General features: G+C 42.0%; 1 protein-coding gene across 4 annotated transcripts in view; it reads right to left on the reverse strand.

The window, feature by feature from the left end:
• The window catches only part of CDK6 (cyclin dependent kinase 6), a 105,923-nt gene that overhangs the window by 44,500 nt on the left and 36,278 nt on the right, over positions 1 to 25,145 (reverse strand). For all 4 annotated transcript variants that reach the window (XM_081833861.1, XM_081833863.1, XM_081833862.1 and 1 more), the window contains exon 4: positions 13,622 to 13,789. In XM_081833861.1, the coding sequence (XP_081689987.1) occupies positions 13,622 to 13,789 (168 nt within the window). The remainder of the gene's footprint in view (positions 1 to 13,621; positions 13,790 to 25,145) is intronic.

Below are 25,145 nucleotides of genomic sequence, written 5' to 3' on the forward strand. Positions count from 1 at the left end.
CTTTTCAGCACATACTGAAGACAGGCCTTTTAAATAGACATGTTCTGTATTGAAATTGTTAGATGTCTGATCGCTTGTGTGTTTGATGCCATGTGTTCCTTTGGAAGGAAAGGCAGGATATAAATCTAATCAAATTTAATCACCATCTTCTGCATCTTCAGCTAGAATTTCCTTTTTCTTTTCTTTTTTTAAAAACCCATACTCTTGTGCTTTAACAGTAGACTGATCTACAGACATTGGTAGATGATAATGCATTCTATCTAAAGCCACAGAAGCAGGCCAACACATTTATTTCTGGTCCACTGTCAAGCCTATCTGAAGCTGTAACACCCACAGCCAACTGTTAGATACCACATACTAATTCCAAGCATGCCTTAGAGACCTTATTGGTTGCTCTTCTAAGTATTTTGGAAAGTGGTTTGTCTGTCTGTCCATCCAGATGCTTCTTGAGATATTATCAGCATATGTGGCATGACAGTTCCCAAGATGGAGGAGTTGGTTTTCGCCTATGTTTGAATACTGTTTAACACCATTTTGAATCAAGATGATAGACCTAAAAGTTCCAAACTGAACCAACAGTCTCCATATTTAGCAGAATGGTTCCCAAGATTGAGAAGCACAACTGAGGAGTCATGCACAGCCATATAAACTATCAAACCACACTATTCATTTACAAACAAACAAACAAACAAACAAGTTTTAAAATTAGCAGATCAACAAAGACAATGAACAAATTATGAGGGAAAATTAAAAATTTAAAAACCCACAAGCTTCACTTCCTGACTCCCCAAATTTTAGTCAAATCATAGCTTCCCTCTAGTCTTTTAAAAACAGTAACAGACAAAAATTGGATTAAATTAGTTTTCATTTGGCATTGATGTGCTAGAAATTTGGAAAATGAATAAAAATTAAATGGCAAAAAAGTAGAAACAGTAACAGGGGCCATCACAAAAAGTAAGGGGCCAGGCCACATCTGGCATTCCTTCTAATTAAAATCCTGAAGAAGTTTCCCATCACAGCTTCTGATATATCTAAAATTCAAGTTGCAACCATTGTACTTGAAATTAAAACCTGTTTAGCTACGTCTGGAACAGGCTTGTTTATTATGCATTTCGGAAAAGCACCTTCTCTTCACATGCTGAAGGGTCAATGACAAAAAGGCAATGCCAAAGAATGTTCAAGGTAATAAGCGCTTTCATGTTTCTAGTTCTCATGTCCGAGAGCATAACATCCAGCTAAAGGGCAGCAAGATAAGAATGATATTGCTAGTTACTAACAAACACCAGATAAAAAGGGCTCTTATGGCTACTGATAAAGTGACAGCATTCTACACATTCCTCCAAGTTGAGGAAGTTTTCGAGAAAGGCAGCTATGTTACATGCGAAGCACCACGAAACAAGCCTATCTCTGTGCTTTCAAATTCCAACATAGCGATGGCACATTTCTCTCCCTTTCCCCCACAACCCCGTCTCTTCCCCTGGAACAGAAGTGTTCTCTGGACATGCAGAAATAAGTCTGCTGTGTTGCAGTTTCCACTAAAACCTGTAACCATGTATGCTGGCAGGACAGAGGAGTTCTTTAGAGCGCCCTGGCTGCAAGCCAATGTTTACAATCCCCTGGGTGGGAAATGCAGGGTCAAAGGCTCTCGATGGCAGGCTCCACAAGCCTTTGCTGTTGCCGCCTATGACCTTCTGCCTCTGTTTTCAAAGTAGCTCCCTTGTTAACCCTTTGGAGACTGTGGGCACAAGAGCTTTAGGAAGGAAATGCCTTCCCGTGGAAGCACAGTTGCCCCCTTCCGGGCATAAACCTGTCAGGCTGTGGCAGCCGTGGAATGCTGGGATAACAGCAGACTCCCAGCAGACTATCAGGGTCACAGGAGAGAGCTCCCTTTCTCTCCTCCCAAAAGGTCACTCCAGCCAGAGGTAGACAGGCAACACACTCCCTCTTTCCCCCCTCTGTTTGCCACAAAGCGTGAAGGTTCTCCCAAGAGCAAACAATGGACTTTAGATTACAGGGTTGTGAAACAGCATATTGAGTCTGCAGGAGAGAAGGAAGCATCCAATTTAGGAAGAAATGCTTTCTTCCTGCCTAGCCAATGAGCACTGCTGGAACTGCTGGTGGTGATTCCTCCTCCTGGCATATTCTCACTAAAGGAATTGGTCTTGAAATTAAAGACAGACTGAAGCAAAAAAGGGAGGATTCAACACAGAGAGGAGTTAGGTGCACCTCACAGATTTCAGTTTCTCCTTTTTTGGATAAGCAAAGCAGAGCAAACAAGTCACCCTTCTATTCCCAGTTTGCCTTACACATCTGCTGATTGCTTTCCTCAAACGTTTACGAAATTTTACTTGCTAACCAAACTTGCTGCATGTTCTGCAGCCTTTCCCAACTACAAAACTTGATGGGCACATTAATTTATAAAGCAATCTAACTTCTACAGCCTCCATGCTGTGGCTTCCTCTCACACCTGCTCAGCCCCTACAATCTCCCTGCATGTACGGCTGCAAGGGTTGCCAATGTGTGGCTGCAGTGAGTTTCCCCATCATTTAAACTTCCAAGCTAGCTACAGCTTCACCTGTTAGAGGCCTGCCTGTCATGCTGCTCTTAAAGATATCTGAAGCCCTGCAAGGAAAAGACTGGCAGTCTTTACCCCTGCTTGGCTCTTCCCCCTTCCCAACTTCTACTGCACACTTTCCCAATGATGTTTCATCATTCAAGGTTAGCATAGGAGTATGAAAGGAAGAAATGAAATGAAATGAAAGGCAGTCAGGCTTAGCAGGCAAGCACTTGCAAATACAGCCATTCCTTGCAGCAATCTAGATGGGACAGGACCAACACCTTGTGATACTTGTTTGTGATTTCAACCACCCAAGTAAGTAACATCTCATAATCACGAAGCCTACTTTTCCAAAATGTTTTGCCCATTACCTTTCCTTGGTGACAGCCAGAGTTTTGTTATGGAGGTTGCTGGCTAAATGCTCAGGTGGCTGATGGTTCTTCAGTGGGAGCTGATATGGAAAGAGAGCCGGTGAGGTGTAGAGGTCAGAGTGTGGACTAGGACCTGAGACACCAGAGTTCAAATCCCCGCTTAACCATGAAGCTCATTGGGTAGTCCTGGGCCTGTCATAGTCTCTCAGACTAACCTACCCCAAAGGGTCGCTGTGAGGATAAAATGGAGGGGTGGTGGAGAACCATGCATTCCACCTTAAGCTCCCTGGAGGAAATGTGGGCTATTAATATAATAATAAACAAAATAACCAGAAATGACTCAGGAGCATCGGAAGCGTTTCACAGAGCGGACAATGAGCTGACCTCATCTTTGCATATTATGTTCCTGTTTTCTCTTCCTTCTCCCTGCTTTATTTTGTACAAGCCCTTTGGACTGTAAGTAATTCTATCTTTTTTTCTAAATTTTATGTACACTGCAATGTTAAGCGTTTTAACATTTTACAATTATGGTTTAGGAAAATACCCACAATCCTGAGAGAGAAAATCAGAAGATCTGGCAGCTCTGATTTGCGCAAGCTATCATCTAAGGTGTCTGAACTGGGTGCCATAGACCAGAGAAGGCTGGCAGAGCAATCCTATGCAGTAAGCCCCTCTCAAGATAGAAAGACTTAAAAAAAGGTAAAGGACCGCTGACAGTTAAGTCCAGTCACAAACGACTCTGGGGTTGCGGCGCTCATCTCGCTTTACTGGCCGAGGGACATTTGTCCGCAGACAGTTTTTCTGGGTCATGTGGCCAGCATGACTAAGCCGCTTCTGGTGAAACCAGAGCAGTGCACGGAAACACCGTTTACCTTCCTGCCGGAGCGGTACCTATTTATCTACTTACTTGTGAGCAAACTTGCGTAGATTTTCACTGCTACTATGATGGAAACAGGAAACTACAGGCACTCAAGGAATGTAGGAACGTTATATGGAGTCAGACCATTAGATCCATCCCTGCTCAGTATTGTCTACACAGACAGGCAGCTACTCTCCAGGGTTTCAGACAGGAATCTCCCCCACTTCTACCTGGTAGATGCTGTAACCTAGGACTTTCTAAATGCAAGGCAGATGCTCCACCACTAAGCTACGAACATTCCCCAACAGTAGTTCTTAAAAGGCAGCCCCCTACGCAGCACGGTAAGCAGAATGAAAAGGAGGGGCTCTCAAAAAGCAGTATGTGTTACAGTATGGGAGTCTCCCATTCAAAGGGCGGAGTTTACAACAATTATACAGGGATGCTGAAGCTCCTTGGCAATGCCTAAAGCAGCTCCTTGGATCCTAGCCTGACTTCTGAGGGCCGGATACTCCTGGAGGCTACTAAAGTTGGCAACTTTAACATGCAGTCTGAGGCGTAGGTCGGTGACGTCTTTACGCCTACACATTTCATATGGTACCCTTAAGACTCTTAACCTTTGCTTTCTGTTCTTTCAATTTCTCTGGGTTTTGTTTTTTTGCAGTTTAACAGCGTATTTCGAATTAGTTGTTGTGGTTTCCTTCAGCGTCTTCCCCACAACAACAGCAAATCATTTTGGCTCCCGATTTTCTTGCTATGATTACTGCCAGGGGTGGCGGTGATAGGGCTATTGTGAATAATCACTCAGCATACTGTAAAACTTCCCTGTTTAACAAAGAGTCAATTGCTTAATGGTTAGGAATAAAGAACAGAACAGAAAAGGTTATATCAGTTTCTTCACTTCCTATTTTTATCCCAAGCAACTATGTTAAGTCACTGGTCTTTTCATTACATCAGCTAGCTCTAAATTCTTTCACTTCATTGATGGGTTTTAAAAAGGCAGCATTCATTGCATCTGTGTGTCCCCTAAAGGCAGCTGTTGCTGTGAAGTCTTGCATTTTTTGCATCTGCCCCCAACCCTTAATATTATACAAATAGCAAAACACCCCGAGCAGCTCCAGGTGTCCCTTTACCAAATTTTTCATGTGCCATAGACGATCTTTTATCGATTGCAACAAAATCTATCTATCTCTATATATACATGCAGCTAACAACTGATGTGCTCCATACACAGCATATAGTTAACACTGCACAACTGAAGCCAAAATATACACAGCTAAAAGGAATGTTACAGGGGGCCTCTCTCTTACCGAACAAAGCAGTCTCAGTTTGGCTCTTTTTCTCTAGCACTACCACATCCGCACATCGTTAGCTGGAAAATTCCAGATATATGCTGTAATTTTTTGTGCTCCCCCCCGCTCTTCAATGTCCAGATGCCATTACCCCACCCCTCCCCTCCTTCCTTATCTGTCCCTGCTAGTTTGGTTCTTTGCCAGCTGTGGTCAACAATTAATACAACCAAAGTTTTTTGGGGGGTGGGTGGGGGGTGTAGAGAGGTGGAAATAGAGAACACCCCTTGGCAACTGGCACGGCCTCACAGGAAATACCAAATAAAAACTTTTATTATGTATTGTTTAACCATTTTGTTTGCCTGTAGGCCACCCTGCTATTGGTGCAATTTAGCAAAGCATGCTCCGTCTGGATGAGCTGCGCGCAGACTCTTTGTTTCCAGAATCTGTCACGCACAATCATTGCTTCAGCATGTGGCCTACTAAAGAAAGCGGAGAAGCAGCATGGCAGGCCTCCAGCCCCCCGAGTTCCTTTTCATTAGCCAACTAGTGACCAAATGTTAAAACGGATGAGTAACCTTTTAATATTCATGTAATTAATTTACTTTCCTCCCTTTAATTATGGAAGTCTTGACATGAAAAGCCATGGGGGAAAAGCACCAGCAGCAGAGGACCAGAGGGGAGGGGACTGAGGGAGCTCTCTCTGCACCCCTCCCCACCCTGCACCTCTCCAACCGCTTGCTCTTTGGGATATGGAATGGACCACAGATTGCCATTATGCATGGTTGCAAGCAGAGCTAAACAGGAGGGGAAATTCCAGGGCTTATAAATATGTCTGTAACATTCTCTTGAATGTATTAATTAGTCTGGTATTTTAAATAGATTTCCCACCCCTCCCCCCATGTTTCCCCTCCCCCTTGCTCCAGATATAATAGCAATGGGAGATTAAAAACGCTTTTCATCAACGTGCAATTACAACATATACTTCCTCTTCTTAATCAGCCGGCTAATCTACTGACGCATACAGCCATTCCCTCTCCCCCAGGATCCAACAACAAACCAGGCTCACTCTTCATTCGCTTCACTTGCTACTAAGCTATGACTGATGTGTAAAACCAGTTAGTATGAGAATCCCACGCCGTTTTCTGGACATTTGAGCAATTGCCGTAGTTTCCAAATCCCCCACTGTTAAGGCCATGCAATATGGGCATAGCGCTAGTAGTATTGCTACAGAATATACGTATAAAGTTTATTCTTGGCTTACTGAATGTGGCTAGTTTGAAGGAAACAAATCACAAGCCTAGGTTTAGGCAACATGACAAGCCAGACCAGTACACATTTCCCAGTAGCAGAAGGAGCAGTGGTGGTTCAATATTTCAGTAACATCCACCACCAGCCCGCTGCTTGCTCACATTAAACCATGGTTTATTTTAACTATGCTTTAATGTGACATGCAAACCAGGTCAGAGTAACTAGTATTATTTTATTAGTCCCATTTTGTTTTTGTCTCTCCCTGGCCTACCTGGAGATGCCAGGGATTGAACCTGAAACCTTTTGCATGCGAGGCAAACACTCTACCACTGAGCTACAGCCCTTCCCACTGTCTGTGCCATCTTATGTAGTTCATATATTTCAGATACATCAAAAGCACCAGAATTGTTCATGCAATGAACAGAAATTTGAAATCTAAATCACAGAGCTAAAAGAAGACCCCATATTTCACACATGCACGGAAAGGGGATGGGAACGCAGCAACATCAATGTAAAAAACAGGAGCAAAGTGCACAAACAATGGAATTTTTTTCACAGGTTCCCACTTGTCTATACCTATTAGGCATGTCTTGTGGTTGGCTTTAAAAAAAAATCATTGAGATGGAAAAGTTCCTTGTTGGACACCTACCTTCAGTAATGCGTAGAACAAAGGTATGTCATCTGTGACATTAATTGCTAATCCAGGCTATAATATTTCACATATTCACTGGGAAAGAATTTCAGCTATGCAGTAAACCAAGCAGCAGGGATATAAAAAGAATATCGAATGCCTTATGATCAATTAGGAAACTGAATACCCCCCCCACACACACACCTAGGCTAAGGGAACCTGGATGCCAAAGAGAGATCCAAGGAGACAAAACATTTAAATTTTGGGCTACCATGGCAAATCAATACTCCATTCCTTCTCCTCTCGTTCCTGTGATTATTAAGGTTTTCCTTTTAAAACTGCACCACTTCCTCCTCTCTTCTGAGAAGCCAAATGCTCTGTATATTCAGATCTATGCCTAAGCACTGGTGCAGTTATGGAGGTCAGGCTATGCATATGTAAATGTCATTTGTAGTGATTTCAACAACAACAAAAATCAGTGGGAACTTTCCTAGATCTCAATCCAGCTGGTGATATCCCTATGTAGAAAGATGATTCTACAATCTGATTAGTTTAAATCAGAAATAGAAAAGGGCCTTGTAGGGGAAAGCACTCTAGTCTCCGGGATCTGAAAGCATTGGGGAGTTGAGGTAAGATGCCCATATCCAGTCGAAGTCAAATGATGACTATGGTTGTCCAACAATACAGTAACCCAAATCACATTTAGAAAGGATGGGAAAGGCAAGAACAGCTATTGGTTTGCAGTCTTCTACTGTGCTTGTAGCTTTCAGAAAGTTACTACAGTGGTACCTCGCAAGACGAATGCCTCGTAAGACGAATAACTCGCAAGACGAAAGAGTTTTTCGTTTTTTGAGTTGCTTCGCAAGACAAATTTCTCTATGGGCTTGCTTCGCAAGACGAAAACGTCTTGCAAGTTTGTTTCCTTTGTCTTGCAAGTTTGTTTCCTTTTTCTTAAAACCGTGCATTCAGGGGGTGCAGTTGCGACTTGACTTCGAGGAGCAACTCATAGCACGCGGTGTGGTAGCCTTTTTTGAGGTTTTTGAAGACTTTGGTAATTTTTGAAGCTTTTCCAAAATCCGTGCTTCGCAAGACGAAAAAATCGCAAGACGAAAAAACTTGCAGAACGAATTAATTTCGTCTTGCGAGGTACCACTGTACACTGAGAATGGTTGCAAATATACAATCTGTTCAATGCTAAGCTTGCTTGGTGAGGCAGGTTTGCTTGCTCTTGGCAACTATGTCAACCTTTGTATGGTAAATGCTGGTGTTACAAAATGAAAGGCAATTCAGGAAGCTCAGATAAAGTTCAGGTAATGTTTACACTGGTTATAAAAATCTGGAAACAATGCAGAGATTCAAAAGAAGCATTCTTTGCTGCTGTTTCTGTTTTGTTATGTTTTAATACAGCCTTTAAACTTGGCCAAAGGTAATCTCTACCCTAACTCTTGACTTGTACTGAGCTGAAACCATCTTATGTTAATATACCACATTTCACTTTCTTGATTAAAACTAAAAGACCAACAATAAAAAAAATTCTTTAAATATATTAGGAACAGGAAACCGGCTAAGGGAGGCAGTTGGCCCTTTGGACAACAAGGGAGTCAAAGGTGTCCAAAAGGAGGAAAAGGAGACTGAAGAGAAGCTGAATGAATCCTTTGTGTCTGTCTTCAATGTAGAAGATGTAGGGTGGAAGTTTAATGTGAATTAACATATTCATTAGGGGAAATAACTATTTATCAAAGTATTCAGTATATATTTTATTTTCTCACTCTTTTGATATTTAGAATGTTTACTTAGGAAGATCCCTTCAGGATAATTGTCTGAAACAGTAAATTAATTTCTGCAGATTCTTGCATCATATGACTCCTAATCTATACAGCTGAAGGGCTTTGGGATGTCTCAGAGTTCTGTTGCTAGTGCTGCAAAACGAAGTAGATCTGTATTTTTCTAAGAACTTCTGTATACCACAGCTTCAGTGAGAGAGCATACATTTTGCAGGTTCAATCCCTGGTATCTCTAGGTAGGGATGGGGAAGACTCCTGCCTGAACCACCTCTACAGAGCTGTGGTCTGACTTGAAATAAGGCTGCTTCCTATGGTCCGGATTCTCATATTTTTATTTATTTATTACATTTTCATACTGCCCTATACACATAGACCTCAGGGCGGTTCACAACATAAAATTACAATATAAAAAACACAAAATGCATAATAAACATAAGAACAGAAAGAAACCAATAATCCCCCTTCCACAGCACATTTAAAAGGGCACTGGATGTAAATCAGCCAAAGACCTGGTTAAAGAGGAATGTTTTTGCCTGGCGCCTAAAGGTGTATAATGAAGGCCAGAGGAACCTTCCTGGGGAGAGCATTCCACAAAAGGGGGTGGAATTATTATTATTATTATTATTATTATTATTATTATTATTAGTTTTCAATTTCTATTTCCAAATATAAATATAAATCACGTCTTTCAAATGTGATTATATCAAGACAATAATGCTATATACGGCTTTTTAATTCCACAGTTTTGATGTGAAACATTTAGCTTTACACAGTGCGTAGGACTCTCCAAAGCCTTCCCACTCCTAATGACATTAATTGCAAACTGAGCTTTCTTTCACAGTCTAGTAGAAACTAGCTTTCTGGAACTAGGATCTGTACAGACTTTGGTCCATTTAACAAGGTCAGACTGTTTATTCTCGACCAAATTCTTTCCCACTGTAAAAAGGTACTTTTAAATGCCACATTCCATAGCCAGTGCCAGTAAGTCACTGAAGCATATTTTCCCACAAGAACTGATACGATGGATGGGACTCTACTTATTTAAAATTTCTACCGTTCGAATTACACAAGGTAAAGATAGCTTGTAATGAAACAAATTGTTTAAAACTATCCATGCTTTTGTTGCATTGAAGTTTCAGACTGGGTATTTGTTAACCATAGCATTGGTTGCCATACGAATACAGCAAATGGTATATCTTCAGTAAAGGAGAGTGAAATCACACATGAGATGAAAAATACAGTTGAATAAACATATATTAACTATATATGTTAATATATGAACTCTACTGCTGATTATATGAACCTGATTGTATACTGTTGATCTTAGGAATCTGAGAAGACTCCAAATATAACTGGACTCCAACACCCAGCTGTCCCAGCCAGCATGACCACTGATCAGGGATGATAAATAGTTTAATCCAGCAACATCTGGAGGGCCATAGCTTCTCTGATTTATTAATAAGAGTAAACTTGCAGAATATGTAGATGGTTCAGCGTATGGCCCGAAGGCACGTGAGGCCACCACCTTGTTGAAGCTATGCAAGACAGGGTCTGGTCAGTATTCGGATAGGTTAAGAACCTGGGAACCACATACACCCCCAACCGGGTTCCACAATGGAAGAAAGGCACAATATGAATGTGTAAAAATAAATAAATAAAAGGCTATCCCTTTAATTATGCTGGTGACCCTTTCTGGCAGGGTACTTGTTCCATAACAGGCTGACTGAGGCTGATGTCAGTTGTAGTTCAACAATATCAGGAGCGCCAAGGGCTCCCCATTCTTGGAATAAAATAGCATGTAAACCAAACTGTCATTGAAACAAACGTCTGATTATATCAACATTGTGGCTTTAGATAAACTAGGTAAACTGGGCTGTACCTTATCCCCCCCCCCCAATAAATAAATAAATAAATAAATAAATAAATTACTTAGCTCACTGCATTCATTGCAATTTTTGATGCCATTTCTCCTATACCCCCCAAATGAAGCAACCTTTCATATCCATTTGTACCATATCAAGTCAAGCCATCGGTCTATCCTGTGTAGCACAATCAAATCCAATTGGCAGAAGCTCTCCAAAGATTCAAACAGTTCCCGCCTCTTCTAATCAAAGCTTTCCCAAGAGCCAGCACCAACACTTGCAGAACAGTTTAACTCCACATGACACTGAATACTTGTCCGCATTGTTCTGCTCCTGAGAACAAGCCCAGATGTTCAACATAGGACTATCAATTGCTCCGATTTCCTAGCTCCGGGACTGGTATTCTCTACATAAACATGTGTCGATTTATTCTGAGGCTTTCATTCATTTATCAGAGGAAGCATCAAGGGATAACAAATGACAGAAATATGCCCAGAAGGTTTACCTGCCAAAAGAATGCTTTACTATTTGGGAAGTAATCACTGCAGCTAAAATACTTTGAAGTTATCGGTTTGCAGCACCCAGTCAACTAGGCTTTATGCTGCCTTACTTTCATGGCTCTTTCTGTTCCACTAGAGGAGTTCCTTTGTCGTCAGAGAATGAGGATGTATCTTGGGAAAGAACTGATACTTCAAGAAATAATTCTTTATCTGGCCTCAATATACTGCACCGCTGTAGGAAATGACAGAGAGTTCACATGTCGACTGATCATAATGATAACCCTGACAGGGGACTTTCTGTAACTTCATTATGTGCACAGCTCCTAGAACATGAGGTACTCAGTCCTGTATAGAAACATCTGTTAAGTGACTCACAAATTGTTCACTCTCAAGGTGAAGAACAGAAGCGAAGACTCTAAACTCTGGGGAGAAGAGTTTAGGTTAAACATTAGGAAGAGCTTCCTGATGATTTAGATAAGCTCAGCAATGTGAAGTCACTTTCTTTGGACAGTTTGGACAGATATCTGCAAGGGAACCATTAGCTGGAAAATGATAATGATTTAGAGCAGGAGTTTGGAGTAGATGACCTATTAGGTGTTACCTACAGTTCTATTATATCAGTGTTTCCCAAACTTGGGTCTCCAACTGCTTTTGGACTACAACTCCAATCATCCCTACCTAGCAAGACCAGTGGTCAGGGATGATGGGGATTGTAGTCCAAAAAAAGCTGCAGGCCCAAGGCTGGGAAACACTGTACTATACTATGAATGGAGATTGTATGCATCAGCTGTGTCAATGTGCAACTAAACCACAGGATCCATGTGGCACACAGGAGTCCTCATAAGGTTTGGAGCAGTGTCAGAAGTACAATGTTCTATATCATTGTTCCCAAATGATGTTGGAAGTCTGGATGCAAGTCAGTTGGCTGAGAGAGGTTTGCATGGGTTAAGAGGGATAAGATTTCCAGCTTCCTATCTCTGTACCTTTATCTCTATGCAGACCACTTTAGCTCTTTGATGACCAGTAAGTCTTAGGTTGCATCCTGTTTACAATTCCCTGCTCCTCCTCACACACTTTCTCTGGACCTTGAGGCAAGCGGTCAGTTTGGATTTGTCTTCTGAGAATAAAGGGACAAGCATAGCTTTTTTCATTTCTCCAACCAGATAGGACTACAGAATGCTTTCCTATCAAGAGTGTACTTCCTTTAATAAACATAAGCTTTCTTATTTTATACCAAAGCCTTAGTTTGAATACCTTTCAACTAAAGGTATGCTCCAAGCAAGGGTTCATTTAACTAAAGTCAACTTCTGCTGCAGCAGACAAACTCCACATGCCAACATATATACCTGGACCTGACCTTGTTTATTTAAGAAGCAGACTGTAACTATAAGCTAAGGGTATTCTTTATCATTTGCATATAGTGTTAAGGCCACTTCTATAATAAGACCCTGCCATATGGGATGTCCAGGAAGGACTGCAGATCAGTGATGAAGCATCTCCTTTGCATGCATGAGGTAGGGTGAGGAGAGACTCCCGGTTTGAAATCCAGGAAACCCACTGCCATTGAGTTAGATGGGCTAATGGTGTGACTCAGTATAAGGCAGCTTTCATACGTTTCTTTCTGTCTCAGGAGCTGCCCTTTAAGATTACTAGGAAGCTTAAGGTTCAGATCTGCCACAAATTCTCTTGCACTTCCCACATTTTAGAACTGTAAGGTTTGCTTGAGAGGCAGGCGGGGTTTTTTGCTCATGCTTGGAGATCACAATCTTTTTTAAAAAACCGAAAGTGGGACACATAGTGGACTCCGTTTATATTTTTAAATTCTTGTTTGACTAATATGATGATCCAAATATCACCACAAGACCAAGGAAATAATATCTGATCATCTCACATTTTTCCTTCTCCAATGCCATAAACAAATGGCAATTGACTGATGCACAACCAGGTTACAAGTAGTCATGTAAACAAGCCCATGGTGCCATATTTTATTTTTCTCCCTCTTGTGCTCTACTCACATCGCCTGCTGAGCAAAGCAGTAACTGCTACATTATCTTTTAAGAAACTTGCAGGCCTCCTTCTAAGCACTATCAAGATGTGATTCAGAAGGGGAGGAAAAATGCCAACTGTACTATACCTCCTGTGTAATGTGCAGTCGCTGCATATTAAAACAGTTTAATGAAGTAGTAAAAGATGCAAAAGCATAATATTCAGGGAAGTCCACCTTTGTATATAGTCTTGGAATGTCAATCAGGCTTTGATTCTTTGTACACTGGACTTTTCATGAACTTACTTCCACGGAAACAAGTACAGGACTAAGCAGTCAGATTCAGCAATTTGTAGGAATAATTTACCACCCTGCAGTAATTGCAGTCGCTTCAGATAAAGTTCAACTGTAACGCTTCTCAAATAGTAACAGCTATCTTTTGCTTTATTTAGTTGTTCTAAAATAAAGACCAAACAACACCTATGCGAAACTAAATCCTGAAATTAGATTTAAAGAAAGAACACATTGAAACTTACCACAGATGTAAGAGCCATTTGAAAACTGTAGATCCTTGCAAGGCCAAAGTCGGCTAATTTTATCTGTCCATTGCTGGTGACTAGAATGTTTTGCGGTTTCAGATCACGGTGGACCACTCTGTGCGAATGCAGAAAATCAAGCCCTCGCAGGAGTTGAAACATCATGTCCTAAGGGTAAGCAATTGAGAGTTTTGATGAGAAACAAAGTATGTCATTTTTTGCACAGCTTAAATATATAGACAGGGTACCCTATATATACACTTAGGATATATATACAATAATTAAGCCCCATTTAAGGTAGTGAGACTTACTCCTGAGTAAACATGCACATGGTTCTGATAATTGTACCTATGCTTGTGTCCCTAGATACACAAACAGCCCTCTTAATGCACATTTGCCTTAATGCACATTTTTATCATCATCATCAATTCTGTTGGGAGCTGCCCAGAGTGGCTGGGGAATAAATAATAAATTATTATTATTAAATTATTATTATTATTATATGTTTGCAGGAAAGTGCTGCAATGGGGAGCCTTGTGTATTCATGGAGGCTTTCCACTGAATAAAGACCTTGGAAGATCAAGAGTCCCATTCATATGGGAAACATCTAGATACACAAAGCTTCCTGCTGCAGAAATTTGCTGTAAACACATGAAGTGGCCAGAGGACTCACGCAGCTTCAGGGGCTCCCCCTCCTCTCCCGTAGTCCACTCAACCTATGCTCCCTCTTTAGGCCAGAAGAGGGTTTCTATCAATAGGTGGAAAAAATTGAGCTATCTTGAAGAGATATGTTTATATTAGGTTGGATCCACCCTAAGCTAGCTGCACTTAGGTCTCATTTAAATCAATAGAAATTACATTAGTAAGACTAACTTTTCATATAGGGCGGATTATGCGCAAGCTGATAAACATAAGTCTCTATGTTATTAGAATTTGCACAACAAAAATAGGCTATTAACATTTGACAATTAAAAGTATGTAGTTAGTAAATAATATATTATTTATACACCATTCTTCTACTCATAAAGCACCCAGAACAGTTTTTTAACATGAGGAATCATATAACCAAAAAGATTTATTAAAAACCTGATGCAAATTTCTTGAAAGCAGTGCCTTGAAAAGGTGCCATCTCCTGTATTCACACCTGCAGAGTTCACAAGACTTAAATGCAAGGGTGACAGGGGTGTTTGGCACAGTCACAAGAACTTTGACCTGCAAGCTCTCAAGGCTTTTGAGCCTCCTTAATCAATTTCACATTCGAAATGCATTATCTAATCCAAGAGTGTGGAACCTGCGGTCTTTCAGATGCTGTTGCGGTAGAACTCCAATCATTCCTGGCCACTGAGTGTGCCAGCTGGGGCTGATGGGAGTCCAGCATCTGGAGTCAAAGGATTCCCACATCTGCTTTAATCCAACATGATAATTTACACACACAACATTTAATTGCTCAACCGAAGGGTTGAGTTTTGTAGCATTTTTTTAAAAAATGACTCGGATCACTATAATGACCAATAAATATTAAAATCCAAACCAAAGCAACACAGAATATTCAAAGGTATTTGGTGATCATGTTTACTGCTTCTGTCTTTTACATGTTCAAATGCATACAAATGGGGGGAAATGCACCTGTTTTGTCACCTGTACCATTCCGAGTCTCCATCTACAATTCTACATTTTAGTTTCTTTTCATAACGCTAAAAATGTGATGGTTGGCAGGTGAAAGACCCTGTGTGAGAGGCAGAGAAAGGAAGATATCCCAGGATAGGAGACTGGGAGAAGAAAGGAAAGCACCCAGATGAGAGCTCGGAGAGTTGTACGAGACAAAGGTTTATGCCAAGGTCATTCTGAATACTAATTTCTACATATTCTATTTCCACACAAATTGTTGTGGGCATGGTGATATAAGCTCACCAATCTCACACAGTGAAAAATTCTTATGAATGCACTTTTGACAGTTGACAGGGTATGTTAAGGAGCTAGTTCTTAAGCTTTACCCTTGATACTGTTTCCAGGAAAATATACTGGCCACTCCAAACTGATGAGATAAAAAAAAGGAGAACATGGTGATGACCTTACCATGCCAAAATTGAATGTGAGCATCAGCCATGATATGTCATACTATCTTTATCCTGCCAGATGACTAACAGGCCATTCACCAAACTATACAATTATTAAAGCTCCTGAACTAAGTAGTACTGCAAACAGGCACATTTCTGGGAATGAAATACAGAGTAGTGTGTTTTTATTGGCCGTGCATCTCGAGCAAACCCACTCAGTACTCTGTATCCTGTCTACTGATTCAGAACTACAGCTCACAGGCTGCAATCCTATGTACACTTACCTAGGAGTAGGTCACACTGAACTAATGGGACTAGTTCTGAACACACACACACATAGGATTGCCGTCAGTCACTGATTTGACTCTATACAGCCGAAATTAACACCTCAATGAAGGGTTAAAGTATGGCAGATGTTGATAGCAGGCTGTCCTCACCAACAGGAAAGACACATGGCTATGGGGCCCAGATCTGGGTTTCTCTTTCCTAACAGCTGTTTGTGGACAGCAGCTAATTGTATCCACTTGTTTAACCTCAGGGATAATGTCTAGAGGGGACAAAGTGCCACAAGCACACTTTTTTCAACGGTCATTTCCTCTCTGGTGTAACTTGCATGACAGCATGTGACAAGCAGAAATTAATGGTGGCACTGCTGTGCCAATACCTCTTGAATTGCTTTGACAGTGGCTGCAGGCTGCCTGCTTGGCCACCCAGCCAAGACCTCACATGAAACATGGCAAGGGGCCCACAGCTCTATTCACTAACAAGACAGCTGGTCAGTGATTAGGAAGCTGAAACAATGCACCAAGGGGGGAGGGAAAAAAACATTTGCAAGCAGCTTCAGATCAGGAGATCAAGTTTACTCAAATAAGAGCATCTGAATGTTTCACCACCTTCTTACTCTGCATATTAAGGTGGACTAGGGTGATACAAATTTCGTAAGACAACTCCGGCAGAAATTCAACGAGGCATTTGAATTATGAAAATAGACTTGTGGACTGATCTTAGTCGCAGTATACTTACCCATGTGCATACCTTACAACCTTCTTATATGGAACACCTTTCTGTGACGTCTAACTTGCTCAGACCAGAGGTTCTCAAACTCTGCAATCTAAGACCTAGAAGAATCTGCTTAGGGCTGCCCTACTATTATGACAGTTACCTTCAAGATAGGTTGTTATGGGTAAGTACACATTTGTGGCCATAACGGTGAGAGGTGGTCCCTTGGGCTTGGGCTGAACTTATTTTTTTCAGGGATTAGGTTCCTGGGAAACTGAGAAAGATCATGCAATAAAACAGCTTGTTCTTCACTGTCTCTGAATAAAGTAATATAGAGTTGACTGGGAGAAGTTAAGTAACCACTGTTTCTACAAAACCACACCTACTTCCCATGAGTCCATGCTAAAGCCACATGATGGAGGGGTGAAGATGAACCTTTGTCCACAAATGCATTCTGGTAACTTTTTGCTCCCTGGCACCACACATTTCTCCCAATGTATGGACCAGAGGAAGAGTTCTCTGTTCTTCCACTGCCCATCCCATTACGAGAGGAAAACAGGTGGGCCAGAAAGCAGGAGCAAAGCTAATTCTTTCTGTGGATCAACTCCTTGGAAAGTATGGGGGAAGAAACATCATAGTGGGGAAGAGGGAGTCTACCACATTGGAATACTTTGTGGAGCTCAGTGGAGAACACTTGCTTTTCATGGAGAAGGTTCTAGGCTCAATATTCGGCATCTCTAGGTAGGGCTTAAACATACCTGTCTTAAACCCAGAAGAGCCACTGCCAGTCAGTGTAGAGTTGACAATACTGAGCTAACTGGACCAAAGGTCTGGCTTGGTATAAGGCAGTTCACTTTATATGGTGTTGATATATTCACTGCATCAAAAATCTAAAAGATTTTTCACAGTTCTGCCAGTCTAACTAGGAATGCACATGGGACCTTCTGCATGCTGCCCCACTGAACTGTGGGACCTCCCCAAGAAATATAGAGGGTAAAATTGTCAAGGGTAAGCTTGTTAAGAGGAACAGGAATCCAACTAGCAAGTTTTTTTTCGAACGAGGAGGAAGTTGTGGCAAATATAAACTGCCCTGTGATCCTCAGATGAAGGGCGGTATAGAAATGTATTAAATGTATTAAATAAATAATACATTTTCAGACGTAGAACAAGTGTTAAGGTCAGTACAATGGTGCCTCGCAAGACGAAATTAATCCGTTCCGTGAGTCTCTTCGTCTTGCGGTTTTTTTAGTCTTGCAAAGCACGGCTATTAGCGGCTATTAACGGCTTAGCGGCTATTAACGGCTTAGCGGCTTTAAGAAAAAGCAAACAAACTCGCAAGAACTCGCAAGACGTTTCGTCTTGCGAAGCAAGCCCATAGGGAAATTCGTCTTGCGAAGCACCTCAAAAAACGGAAAACTCTTTCGTCTAGCGAGTTTTTCGTCTTGCGAGGCATTCGTCTTGCAGGGCACCACTGTATACTGCACCAACTTTCAACACAACTTTCGAATTCAGAAGAAAAAATGCAAAATAATTTGAGCTTGCCCTAGGAACTGATCAATAGAATGAAACCTTAAAAGATGAAAAAAGCAAGTTTCCAAACAATATATTATTTTCAAAATAAAATACCATTGTGCCAAAGAAATCTTGATGGTGGTAAGCAATTGGGGCTTTCTCCCGCTATGAATGAAGCTCACACGGAATGAATTCAGAGGGTTAATTTAGATATTGCTCAGTTCAGCAAACAACTTTAAACAAACTGAAGTGCCTCTGCTACACCAGGGCCTAAGTAACCTTTCATTTACTCATGCCAATTAAGGGGGGGGGACCCCAACAACAACCCACCAATCAGAAAACCCACCACACTAAAATATGCACTGTTGCAAAATGCCACTCAATGAATTGGAAACAAACTGGAAAGCAAATGAAAGAGGCTAGGAATCACCATCAAAAGAGTGCTGTTCTCTTTTGTGCCTTAGATATACTAAACAGTATTATTTACTGTGTGCCCTGCAAACTAGTGAGCAGCTGGGTGTAACACATTTCCATGCCGTGTAACCTCTCCTTATGCAGAACCAGAAGAAAAGAGATCTCTCTGCTATGCTGTTCCGGTGGCAAAAGGAAAAGACAAGATGATGACTTTCCAGCTCATTGCACTTTTATAACATTCTCATCAATCACTGTGAGGTGGGTCTTTCTTGTTCTTGCTGAAGAAATGCTCTTGGTTTGCTGTTCACAATGCAGAATGACTTCACTAAATAGCTCATCAGGGTCACCTTCATCAGTTTCGTGTGTGGGGAGGACCCATAAAATTTAAGGCCTCCGGTTTGTTGCATGAGGGTCCACTTACTTAATTTTGATTGCAGGCTTGTGGCTTCAAGTTTTTCTCAAGCTGTGTCTGCGCTGACAAACCTCGCCACAGCTCATATTCAGGGACTATGTGGACCTGTGCTTTTGCAATTGTACTGCCTAAACGCAAGTGGTAAAATTCACCATCCTGAATAATTTTATCTCTCTTCCTTTAAAACAAAAATAAAAATGCCGTTTGCTAGCTCTGAAGAAGGAAAATGAGAACAAGTATAAACTGATGCATGAAGGGGCAAAAAACCTTTATTTCACGTATAGGTGGTGACCATTTAGGTAAGTCCAATTCACACATGATCACCGATTCATGGGTCCTTTTGGATCTGGAAGAAGACAGAATGGGGATGAAATAGGGCATTCTTATACGCACTCTGTGGGGGCCGGGAACAGAATCCCCATGTGAAATTGTCGCTTGCTTGCTCATGGGGTCTGAACTGGAGGTGACTGGCCAGGACCAAGACCTTGGGTTGTAGTGGATAGCTCAATGAAGATGCCGACCCATTGTGCGGCAGCAGTGAAAAAATCAAATTCCATGCTAGGAATCACTGTGCAAGAACTGAAAATAAAAAAGGTACTCAAAATGATCAAGGGGATGGAGAAACCTCCCTATTTGGAAAGGTTTCCGCATCTGAGGCTTTTCATTTTAGGGGAAAGGCGAGGAAGAGGCAATATGACTAGAACTCCTGGGCACCCAAAGAATCTGGAAGTTGGAAGAGTCAGGACAGACAAAAGAAGCACTTATTCAGGCAGCGCTCAGCTAACGGAGGAACTAGTTCCCACAGGAAGCAGTCATGGCTACCAACTTGGGTGGCTTTGGACAAATTTGTGGAGGATAAGGCTATCAACATCTACTAGCCATGATGGCTGTGCTCTGCCTCTGCATCGGAGGCAGTGATGCTGGGTCTGACCAGCAGGGGTTATTATAGTCATTGTCCACTTGGCTCAGTACTGCCTACAATAACTGGCAGTGGTGCTCCAGGATTTCATGCAGGAGACTTCCCCAGGCAGAGGTTGAACCTGGAAACTTTTGCATGCAAAGCAGATGCTCTACTACTGACCGACAGTCTTTCCATTAACTTAAAAGTAGAAGCACAAGTAGAGCTCAAGTAAAGAAACACATGATAGGAAAGCAGGTTAGCCAATGATGAAAAACTCAAAATACAATTGCCACCTGTTCTCATGAACTAACAATTTCTTTCTGACTGTTCAGATATTTTTTGGATGCTCCAGAAAGAGACTGGGTTTGCTTTTGTTACAACCTTCCCGGGAAGTATGCTACCCTTTGCAGTTTTGGTTTACTGCAGCCAACAGGACGTCTTTGCTCTTCTAGAAGTACATTATGGCCTCTGCACATCAAATCAGTAAAAGTTCCATGATTGTACAGGAAAAAAAATGAGGCCAGTTTGCAAAATCCATGCAATTCACCACTGCAGGCCAAAATTGGCACTACTTCGCCTGGAGAACTTTGGATCATAATCCAAAAACGTAATTTACTGCTTTGTGTGCTTTGGAAGGGATTACTACAACACAGCTGTAGTAATCACCCAGCCCACTGTGAATGCGACAATATGAGTGGGCTGGTTTTGGAGATGGGAGAGGTCTGAGTCTAGCCTTGTTGGTCCTGCCCTTTGCCCCCGATCTCCTCTGCTGCCTTGCAAGCTCATACCAACAGATTTGAGAACTTTGGAACCAGAACTTACACATGAATAGAGCTGCACTGGCCATTGTGGATTAATGCAAAAGTGCCTTGCACAGCAGTTTCAGAGCTTTGGAAATCAGCCCAGCCAAACCATCTTCCTCCAGGCTAATATTCTGCACTATATATGTGTGTTGAGGACTATATCCAATAACATGTCTGGTTTGGAGCTGGTTGTCTGCATAACTAAGCTACTCGGGACTAGCCTTTCCCAAGGGAATTCTCAGGGCATTGTGCTCCCTGAAGCTTTCTCAGGCTGCAAGATAAACTGGAAGATGTGCAAGTCCACCCTGGCTGACTAACAAATTTGAGAAGATGGCATACAGCAAGTTGCTCTCCAGTTGCCTTATGAGACTCAGGCGGAGATGGAGGACTACATGTTAACAGGTCAAGTTTGGAAAATTTGTGCATCCAAACTTTGGGACCTCTAGATCAACTGGCCTGAACTCCTCTCCAGTCCTATGCCTTGAGGGGTTTTTTAATGGGGATGCTGAGCTTGAACCTAGGGCGTCTTGCATGTAAATCATTACAGTATTCTCTTTCTTTCCAATTGTTAGGTACGGAGTGCTGATACTTATGTAACCAAAATGGCACCACCTATGACCAGACACTGAGATCCAGCTCTGAGGGCTTTCTGGCGGTTTCCTCATTGTGAAAAGTGAGGTTACAGGGAACCAAGCAGAGGGTCTTCTTTGTAGTCGCGCCTGCCCTGTGGAACACCCTTTTGTTGGATGTTAAGGAAATAAACAACTATCTGACTTTTAGAAGACATCTGACATAGGGTAGTTTTTAATGTTTGATGCTTTGTTGTGTTTGATGTTTTAATTTGTTGGAAGCTGCCCAGAGTGGTTGGGGTAACCCAGTACAGGTTTGCAGGAACCCCAAGTTTTGCAGAAGTACAACAAATCCTTTTTTTAAAAAGAAAAGAAACCAAACCCAAAAGAGGCCAATGGAGACTGATCATGCTTCGTGGTCATGGAATGCTGGGTGTGTGTAAAAAACGGAGGGGAGGAGGAACATCCACCTTTTAACTGAGTTGTGAGGTTCAGAAGATTCTCAAATAATGTTGTGCTTTAGATTTCCCTGATCAACTATAACCTATGACCCAATTCATATCCTTACATCACTGGTAGAGAGCCAAAGCAGTGTGACCCCACCTATACCATCTTAGTAATGTATCAAGTGTGTCATGTGGACAGGGGCCATGCCCCTGCAGGCCAGCAAAACTGGTGTGGGGATTATTCATGTGCCTAGCCCTATCACCATGACCCACTTCCACTAGCTCTTTTCACGCTACAGCCCTGCTACATTGTTTTCACATTAGCCCTACACCATTGAAGACCTATGCAGAGAAGGCCCCAGTGTTACCAGGGCAGCATGAGAGCAGCCATGCCTCAGATGGTAATATATGAACTGGGTCTTACTGTGTTTGCACTGCCTTTTGATGTTCTTGCCCTTGTTCCTCATTGTCAATTCCGATCTTCCTTGCAAATATCTTCCCTTCAGTACTGACGGAAAGCCCCCTTGGAAACAACTATGTGATTTCTGTTCCATGCACAGCACCTTGCAGAATCTTGGTATCAAATCAATCTTTAACACCCTTGCAAAAGTATGAGTTCAAATGTGGATGTGGCATTGCTGGCTGCAAAGCCGCCTCTCTATCTGCTGCTCCTCTTTTGCTGAAACTGCACCACTACGCAGTCAAGTCTGCTATGTACCTTCCTTGATATGTGGGGAAGGAAGAGGAACTTAAAGGAATCCCATCCTCCTGGTGCCAGGGCATTGGTTTTAATCACAGTGGTAACTCAGCAAAGAACACCCGAAGATAATAAAACACATATTTAGAGATGGTTTGACTTCCCACAAGTCTTTTTTTTTCTTTCAACATCTCCTGTTTTAGTCTGTGTTGCTTCTCATTGAATGACAGGCCTGTGTAAGTCATACTTCAGTAATCTGAAGCATATGGCTCGTAGCTCACTGTTGTTTTTCTTATAGTTTCAGAATTAGTCTTTCCAATTTAAAATACATGAAAGACATCTGTACGCTCTTTCATTAAACTCCTTTTTATATTTATAACATCCTATGCATTCTTTTGGAAAGTTTTCTATTGAACTGTGGAGTCCAGGCTTGGGCGGCAGCTATTTCCTTTGTATTACAGAGGGAGGAGTACTATTAGAATAGATCTCCATCTCTCTCTTACACACACAACACAATATATTCTTTGCTTATCCAAACAGGGATGTCTTGGGTTAATTTCAAACGAAATAATATTTTATGTGGATTCATACTTCAGCCCACACACCCTCTCATTCCAACAGCTCTCTGACCCCCACTTCCACCCCCCCCACCTCCCTCCTGCAATAAAAATGGATGGAAAACTCCTTGGAATCTCCATTAATGGCTGTAACATAACATTCTGAAGCCTTTTGAGATTTCTAAATTGCAGCTGCACAGCAGAACTGTCCTACTGCAAAACAAATGGTATGTATTTTGTCTGCCGAATTTATTGCACCAAGTATGCTGAGATGGATTACATATAGCATCAGCTATGTTGGTCAAAATGGCATTCAGTGCTAGTCAAAATGTAAATCTAGGGCACATTTCATGTGAAAAGGAATAAGAGCAATTTTTGGGGAGTAAGTGAAATAAAATACTTGGAACATATTAACAATATTCTTGATTCTATGCATTTATGCGAGCATATCTACCTGTATACCATCAAAATGTCCATTTAACACCAATCCACTACCTTTTTTTGTGGGGGGTACAGTGCTAACAAAGCTAAGCATTTTTGTGCTACTTCAGTATTACAGTGGGGGCACTGGATTTCTGATGCAATTTAACTAAGGCAAGGTTGTCATGCCATTTGGCTAAATTAAAATCTCAACTCAATACATGTTGGCCTGGATTGCACACACAGGCACACAAACACTCCACTTGTGTGCATTCCACTTGTGTGCAACAGCATGTACGTGTGTTGCTGCCAAATGCATAATTTTCTGGAACCAGGAAATGGTGCCAAGAGAGCCACGAAAAGAACAGGAGAGAACTGGAGGGAAACAGCTTGCAAGGTCGCTCCAAGTGTCTTTCCACCCCCACTCACTCACCCTCCTTGGCTTTTTTCTTCCTGCCAGTATGGAGGGGGGACTCCATGCCTCTGACCACCCACCTGCCCATTCTTCCCTCGCTTGTGGCCATTTTGTTCCTCTTCCTTGCCATCCCACAAGCATGCAGCCACGTTATTTCTTGGGGATGGGGGAGAAACTAGATAAAGGGAACTGTCTCCATAAACTTCCAAGACTAACAGGGAGAGCACCAAGAGGCTGCACAGTGGTGATGGGCGCTGGGAGCCACTGACCCACCATTCAACTTTCCGATCATTGGAGGCAGGCAGGGCAGGTGGGTGCACATGTGCAAGGGCACATCACCACCCGGGGAAGGCAAGTGGGATGGGTGGGATCTGCCGAGAGAGGTACGTTTCCCAGCCTCTCTCAACAGTGCCCTTCCCACTTTATGTGATTTCCCATACATGCACGGAGTCTGGGAATGTAATGTCTGTGTAAGTAGGGAGATGCCTTTAATGCTAAAAAATGATTTAGCATTATGCGCAGAAGCCTGTATGAGACTGAGCAAAGCCTCTTCCTTCCACAATATTCAGTTTCACTTTCGTCATGTATAAATCGGGAATCACAGCTTACAATAAACTCCATTTAGTTGCAAAACAAGACAACTTCAAATCTTGGGTTATGAAGCTGGCATGCTTAACAAACCAGAGTTTATTTTAAATCACAATGATCTTGATCCATTGTCACTAACCCCCCCCCACCAACCTAACAGCAGATCTGTATCTCCAGAAAAATCATTTGATTCTATGGTCCTGAGAGTACAGCACTTTAGAGGGTAGATGTGACAAGTGCATGTTTGATTAAAAATCCCTGCCCCTGAAATATTCATAGAATCAGAGTCATCTAGTCCAACTCCCTGCAATGTAATAGTATTATGACAAGAAAGACTCTGTGTGTAGTCTGGAGAGCTGTCCCTATCATTAGGCAGAATGAAGAAGCTATCTCAGAAGACAGATGTTGGGACGGGAAGTGGCAGTAAGGTGTGCAGAGCTGTGTGGTTTCCCAAAATTGGCCCGCGGCCCTCAGAGGCAGTATGAATATTGTCCTATTGCCAGTGTTGCCAGTGTTAATGTCAGAGTTGACAGCCAGTCTGGTTGCCTTCTGTACACTGCATGTGGAATTGGGGAGGGATACTATCTTGTCCTTTGACATAGGGAGCAAAAAAAAACTCTTTGGGTGGCTCTGGTACAGAGTTTAAATATATAGGGGAAGCATTCAAATATTAGCCTCTGACCTTCCTGCCTTCTGGAGTAATGCAGTCCCAGGAGGGCTATACTATATGCTCC

Source organism: Podarcis erhardii (assembly GCF_964252035.2).
Source record: "Podarcis erhardii genome assembly, chromosome: 12".
NCBI classification, from domain to species: Eukaryota; Metazoa; Chordata; class Lepidosauria; order Squamata; family Lacertidae; genus Podarcis; species Podarcis erhardii.